General features: G+C 38.0%; 1 protein-coding gene across 2 annotated transcripts; it reads left to right on the top strand.

Annotated features, from left to right (window-relative positions):
- Nucleotides 1-1056: 1056 nt before the first annotated feature.
- On the top strand, nt 1057-5979 carry LOC108257762 (E3 ubiquitin/ISG15 ligase TRIM25). 2 transcript variants are annotated; one of them, XM_053675771.1, is made up of 6 exons: nt 1057-1226; nt 1869-1964; nt 2052-2285; nt 3082-3241; nt 4521-4580; nt 4696-5979. In XM_053675771.1, the coding sequence occupies exons 1-6, from the start codon at nt 1116-1118 to the stop codon at nt 5223-5225; spliced, it is 1191 nt and encodes a 396-aa protein (XP_053531746.1). In that variant the 5' UTR covers nt 1057-1115; the 3' UTR covers nt 5226-5979. The 2 variants fall into 2 exon arrangements, with proteins under 2 accessions (XP_053531746.1, XP_017311261.1); XM_017455772.3 differs by having other exon boundaries at nt 1057-1709.
- The last annotated feature ends 1683 nt before the right edge of the window (nt 5980-7662 follow it).

Below are 7662 nucleotides of genomic sequence, written 5' to 3'. Positions count from 1 at the left end.
CTCTTCTTTGCAGAACCACTTTATTTCAGCCACACTGGAGGGTTTCAGAGCATGAACTGACCTTTTATGGTCCTACCACAGTGTCTCAATTGGTTCAAGTCAGGACTTTGATTAGGCCACTCCAAAACTTTAATTTTGCTTTGTTTGCGTAATTCAGAGGTGGACTTACTCCTACGCTTTGTTTTATTTTAGATTGTGTTTTAATTTCTGAAACGATTTAGTATGACATGTACACAAAAACAGAAGAAATCAGGACAAGGACAGCCCCCTCTAGTGGACAGAGATTAATAGACAGTAAATGTATACCAGAGTGACCTGTACAAGGTAGGTGTCCCTAATAAACTGGGAACTCGGTGTATAATAATAGGGTGTTTTCACTGTATTAACACTGCAAAAAGTGTATCTTGAATATAGGCAAAAGCATTTTATTTAATGTCCTGACATTTAAAAAAGTTCTAATTAATTCATTAAAATCCCTAACTAATAATCTCTCTAGAGAAATATAACTATATAATAATGTTTTCACTTTATATATATATATATATATATATATATATATATATATATATATATATATATATTTACAGTGCAGCTTTACAGGAATAACAAGTTCTAATGTTGAAAGTCACCAGGTCATGTCCAAAGTACGCCTTTCACCTCTAATGATTTCTGTTTAAATGGTTTAAAAGACATTGTAGGGGAAAAAAGATGATTATAAAATGCGAGGTGAAACTGAAGCAGTAAGTGTTAGGGTGTGTTTAAAACAGGATAATTCTAATTGAAGGTAAGTAATAAAGGTGTTTGACTCTGACAGTCTTCCAGTAATAATAATAAGAAGTGGTGCCTAAGTTGGAGCTAATTTATAAATTAAGCACCAGGGAACTGTTTATTTCTTAAGGAAATCTATAAAATATAACACATTTATAATGTCAGCACTGTCTATTGTCCTGCTGTCTCTATATTTAGCGTTAAAAAACAATCCACATTTGCCATTTTAGTCACACCTATAGTCATCCAGATGGTATGCCCTCTTTGCCCCACCCATCTACACTTAGAATCAGGAAGTCATTTGAGAAGGAGCACTTCAACTCTCCTCTCTCTCTGTTGTTAGTGAAATGGCTGAGGACAGTAATATTTCAGTGGACCATCTTCAATTCAGCTGTTCGATCTGCCTGGATTTGCTGAAGGACCCAGTAACTACTCCATGTGGACACAGCTTTTGTATGGTGTGTATTAATGACTTTTGGGATCAGCCTCTTCAGAAGGGGGTTTACAGCTGCCCTCAGTGCAGAGAGACGTTCATGCCGAGACCTGTCCTGCGTAGGAATAACGTCATGGCTGAAGTGGTGGAGAAGCTCAAGTGGAAAGACCTAAGCAGTGCTTCTGCTTCTCGTTATAGCTCAGAATCGGGAGATGTGGAGTGTGACATCTGTTCTGAGAGCAAAGAAAAGGCTGTCAGGTCCTGTCTAGTGTGTCTGGCTTCTTTCTGTAAGACTCACCTCAAACCTCACTACGAATCTCCTGCTTTTAAGAAGCATAAGCTAGTCCAAGCATGCAAACAACTGCAGAAAAAAATCTGTGCTCGTCATGATAAACTGATAGACTTCTACTGTCGAACAGACCAGACAATCATTTGTGCATTGTGTAGGTTAGATGAACATAAAGGCCACAATATGGTGTCGGCTGCTTCAGAAAGAAGTGAAAAACAGGTAATGGGTACATTCTGTGACTCTGTAAGAAACTGTAATTTGATATGAGACGTGTGAAATTTAGCAGGGACATCTGGCAACACCCATATTTCTATTGTTGTTGGGTTTTTTTTTTTGTAATGCTTTAAAAATCTTGAAATCAACATCTTTGGACCACAGAAGGAGATAAGGGATATGCAGAGGAAATCCCAGCAGAAAATCATGGAGAAGGAGAAGAAACTGCAAGACCTTCAGCAGGCAGTGAACACTCTTAAGGTAGGTACTGATCCGAAGACTGCTGGAGTGCTGAATTTCAGCCAAAGAAGTTGAACGGCTGGAATTCATGAATTCTTCCCCTACCAGAGCTCTTCACAGGCAGCGGTGGGGGAAAGTGAGAGAATCTTTACCGAGCTGCTTCTCTTCATTGAAGAAAAGTGTTATGAGGTGACCGAACTCATCAGAGCTCAGGAGAGATCTGAACTGGATCAAGCCACTGGACTGCAGCAGCAGCTGGAGCAAGAGATTGCTGACCTGAAGAAGAGAGACACTGAGCTGCAGCTGCTATCAGACACAGAGGATCATGTGTATTTCCTCCAGGTATGACCTGAATAGTTTCTACTGTTATTGTGGAAGTTTAACCTCTGTTGTAAATATCAAGCATATGACGTTTGTCACGTAAATGAAATAATAATATAATGACTCTTCCCAACCCTAATGTACACTAGAACATTCTGCAGTGTTGCCACCCTAACACATCTTAACACACATATAGTACGCTTCACTTTTTACGTGTACGCTAGGAACAGCGTACAGTCTGCGTACTGTACGCGCAGGTCGGACATGCGCATTTAATTATTTTGCACTATTTAGTTGTTCCACAAGGTGCCAACAGTGACACAGGGCAGTTGAATCTCAAGTTAGGTGAAGAAAAAACGGAAGAGACGGAAGTCTGAGTTCGGCATCCCTAGCTCGTTTCTGGTTGAATGGTCGTACAGACCATCTTCTCTTTCTCTCTCTTTTTTATTTCTTATTCCTCAAGTGAAGCAGAATACCTTTACCCTCCCTTGTTCTTCGTGTTGTTGTGATTTTTCTTCGTTGTCGTCCTTGACACCAGAAGACCTGCTTTACTGCTCTCTACTGACACTTGCAGGCTAGGAGGGGTAGTGCAACTTGTCGTAATGCGCATGCGTCGACCGCCTGGGTACGCGTATGGAGTGTACGTCAAATGGAGCATAGTTTAGTGTAAAAAGCTGTGCGTATGACTCTGCGCATACGCTAGCGTACGCTTAAAAAAACAACCTAAGTATATTTTGGGTTTTACACACCCATATTTCCTAACCCAATGTTATTTCCACAGAGATTAACTTAAGATTTATTTGTGGTTTCAATATAGAGCTTCCAGACCATCTGGTCCACTTCTAAAGCTAAGGACTTATCCCGGATGTCTATAAATCAACATATTTCATTTGAAGGAGTGAGGAAATGTATCTCGGACCTGAAAGAGCAATTTGAGGAATGCTGCAAAGATAAATTCAACCAAATCAATCCAAATGGTAAAAGAGAAAATGCTCAACCTCATAACCTACTAATAAACAATCCACTTACTGTATATGACACAGTCCTCCTTTACATGTGTCTATAATGATGGTGCAGACAAACAATACATTTTATATTATGTTACTTCCTCTTCCATTTACTCAAAACAAATATACACAGGCACATATGACCTCATGGGTAGATCACTTTATTAGACATGCCCACCTCATTAGTCTACCATGTAGTATTGGTCATCCTCCAACCCTTCCACACTGTGGTTTTGGCCACACAGCTGGAAGGTTTTAATTGGTAGATTATTTTCAATCCATTAACTGCACTGAGTGTTAAAATACAAGCAACTCTGCTGTATTTGATACACATTTGGGCATACTGAATTGCCAAATGTTTATGGACACCTGACTATCACACCCATGTGCGCTTGGTGAACATCCCATTCCAGGTTTATTCCCCTTTTACTATTACAATAAGCATCCCTCTTCTGGGAAGGCGTTCTACTTGATTTTGGAGAGTGGATGTGGGGTTTTGTGATCTTTCACCTGTAATGATTAGTGGTAGATCAATGGTTAAGATATTGGACTTCTGAGCAGAAGGTTGTGAGTTCAAATCCCAGCCCCACCAGGCTGCACAAGGCCCTTAATGCTCAGTTGTGTAAATGAGATAAATGTAAGTTGCTCTGCCAAATGCCATAAATGTTGGGTGAGGATGTCTCGGGTGCTGTTCAGGTGAGTTTGAGGTCAGGGTTCTGTGCTGGACACTTTTCTTTTTTTTCCAACATTCACAAACCATGTCTTCATGGAGATCGCTTTGTACACAGGTGCCGGAACAGGTTTGGGCCTCTTAGTTCCAGTGAAGGGAAATTGTAAAGCTATAACACAATTCCTTACAATTGTGTGCTTCCAACTTTGTGGCTACGGTTTGGGCAAGAACCACATGTGACTGTGATAATCAGGTGTCCACAAAGCTTAATTTCATGTCAGTGTCAATAATGAGAAAAAAATTGGTCAACTATGATCCTTTGGTGACCCCTTTTTAACTGATGGACTGACTTGTTATAGAAATAGATGGGCTGTGGTAACTAGTTGTCTACCTATGGATCAACATAGCATGTGATACTTTTACCAAATACAATGGGCAGTGAGTTTATATATATTTATATATTTCACTTAGACATGTATCGCATCTTGTATGTTTTGTTTTTTTTTGTACTACTTTTGAATTACACTAGATAATGTCTATAATGTCATTACTTGTATATTTGTCTCTATACCTTAATAGTTGCCAAAATTCAGATGATTTTACCCTGTGAACCAAAGACAAGAGAAGAATTTCTCCAGTGTAAGTGTAAAAATTAACCTAGAACAAAAAGGGTTGATAACATAATACAAAAATCTAAATATATGTAAATATATACATTATATAACATGTTTGAATTTTTTTCAATGTTCTCTAGATTTTTGTCACCTGACCCTGGACCCCAACACTGTAAACGAGGCACTGTGGCTTACTGATAACCAGAGGAAAGTGTCACGCAGTGGGAAATTAAACCCGTACCCTAGTCATCCAGAGAGATTTGATGGTTATGGTCAGGTGCTGTGTAAACAGAGTGTATGTGGACGCTGTTACTGGGAGGTTGAATGGAGCAGGGGTGGATGGGTGTACATCTCAGTCGCGTATAAAGGGATCAGCAGGAAAGGACGCGGTAAGGAATGTTGGTTTGGACACAACACTCAGTCCTGGAGTCTGGAGTGCAGTTCCACTCTGTCGTTCTGGCACAGTGACATTCAGACAAAGATCAGTGGCCCCTTGTCCTCCAGAATTGGAGTGTATGTAGACCATAGTGCAGGAACTCTGTCTTTCTACAGCGTCTCAGACACAATGAATCTTCTATACAGAGTCCAGACCATATTCACTGAGTCACTCTACCCTGGTTTTTGGGTCAATGCACTTGCAACTGCCAAGTTATGTTACTCTGTGGACTGACAAAAACATTTTAGAATGTGTTCTGCAATCTGAATACACAATCTGCAGCTGTGTTATGCAATTGTGTAAATGATTACACATGGTTATATTTTATTATTGGGATTGGATTGTGAAGCTGGTATGTTGTGGTGGGACAGTGGTTAAGGTTCTGGGCTATTGATTGGAAAGTGGAGAGTTCAAATCCTGATGCTACCACTGTTGGGCAAGTTCTGTAACCCTTAATGAACCTTTGTGGTTCAGCCAGATAAAATTGTCTGCCAGCCGAATAAATATAATTAACATAAGAACAAATTTTTAACCAATTTAAATGTTTGTTACTATAAACCAGTATGTAAAAATAATGACGATATAATAGATATTTATTTCTTTTTCAATGTAATTTACCAATGCAGCAAATAGAAACTGTTTTATGTTTCATCCTGATATTTATGCTCACGGAGAATCTGTTTTATGGCTATGATAATGTATGTCAAACTTGTGAAAATTCGTGTGTGTGTGTGTGTGTGTGTGTGTGTGTATGTGTGTGTGTGTGTGTGTGTGAGAGAGAGAAAGAGAGAGAGAGAGAGAGAGAGAGAGAGAGAGAGAGTTTAGCTATTAAGAATACCATTTTATTCTTGTAAGTAGAACATGTGTGGGGGTTTTATATGTAACCTGATCAAAGTAAAACATCTAAGGCAAGTACTAAGAGAGAATGTGGTGTTAATTTTGTGTTCTAATTTAAGCATATTAAATTAACCATAAGTCAAACAAGGTATTTACTGACTGTTTATTATTCTTCATTTAAAAAAATAAATAAAAAAATAAAAAAAATAAAAATAAAAAAAGCTTTTCATGTTGTTATAACAAATGATAACTAAAGCATCTGGGGTTCAATCCTGAGCTTGGGGTACTTTTTTAGAATTTCACATGTTCTACCTGTGAATGTGTGGGTTTCCTCTGAGTTCTCCGGTTTCCTCCCACCGTCCAAAAACATGTAGGTAGGCAGACTGGTTACACTCAGTTGCCTGAAGTTGTGAATGAGTGTGTACTGTAAGTGCATGCGTACATGGTGCCCTGTGATAGACTGACAGCCCAGGTAAATTCTCCCGCCTTGAGCCCAGTATTCCCGGGATAAGCTCCAGATCCACTGGGCCTCTAACCAAGATAAAGGAGTTAATGAAGATGATTGAATGACCTATAAAAAACCACTTCAGCTACAATGTCTATTATAGTATCACAAAAACAGATTCTTTAAGAGAAATGTACTTGCCTCTAAGGGGCACTGTACAGGCTTGTACAATATTAGGAAATAAGACAGGGTTTAAGGTATTTTATTGCTTAATCAATAACAGAGATATCACAAATCTGTTTTCCTCCTTTGCCAACAAGAATTTACAATCCAAAACAATATAGAAGTGAAGAAAGCATACAGAAATGAATATGATCGAATCAGAATGTATACAAAGGTGGATTAATGGCACTGGACAAGACTGAGAACAGCCAAAAACTGCTTAATCTTTCAGCTTAATCTCTAATTACTTTGCTTGAGAGGTTGTGGTGTAATTGTAACATTACAATAACATGTTGGCATCTGCATCCGATAAGCCATGTGTGTTTACTTATTAGAAAGCAATTTGAAAGTGATTGAGACCGATCTGAGTAGAATGTACAGTATATAGTTTTGTTCTGTTCGTTGCTGTGTTTCTTTTGGTGCCAAAATGAACCCAATGCCTTTGACAACCTGTGGCAGGGCACATAAGTATAGGATATCAAATTTGCAATATGAGTAGAAGAAAAACAAATTCAGATTTTTTTTTGCTCACCATTTTTTATTGATTTAGCTCTTTATACAGTCACAATAGAAAGTCACAGCCATAACGTCTCAAAACAATACAATCAGTCAACTGATTAATTTTTCTTTGGAACGATTATACAGGAATAAAACATTACTGTCACGGAGTTAACTCCAGGGGGCGCATGTTTCACAACACCATGTTGTGTACATGTTTTCATATTCAATATTGATGAAAGAACTAAGCAGAACCAAATAAAAAAAAATCTGTATTTCTTGGTTCAAACCTTTCTAACGATCTAACATCTCTAGATTTAACACACACACACACACACACACACACACACACACACACACACACACACACACACACATATATATATATATATATATATATATATATATATATATATATATATATATATATATACTTATGTTTAATTTGATCGATTTTTGTATGTATATATACATATATAAAGACATTTTGAGGCATTAACTATTTGCTGTTTCTACAGAAGATCATTTTCTTTTTAAGAAAATGCTGGAAAAAAATGAATGAGGTGACAATCCTCGTGCTATATAAAAGTCTTTCAGGAAATGTTATATGAAGTGGATACACACTCTAAAAACAAATGTTTAGGCTCAACAAAAAAATTTACGCAACAG

Source organism: Ictalurus punctatus, chromosome 25 (assembly GCF_001660625.3).
Source record: "Ictalurus punctatus breed USDA103 chromosome 25, Coco_2.0, whole genome shotgun sequence".
Taxonomy (NCBI): domain Eukaryota; kingdom Metazoa; phylum Chordata; class Actinopteri; order Siluriformes; family Ictaluridae; genus Ictalurus; species Ictalurus punctatus.
Note: the sequence above shows the minus strand (reverse complement) of the source record. Positions and strands in the feature narration are given on the sequence as shown.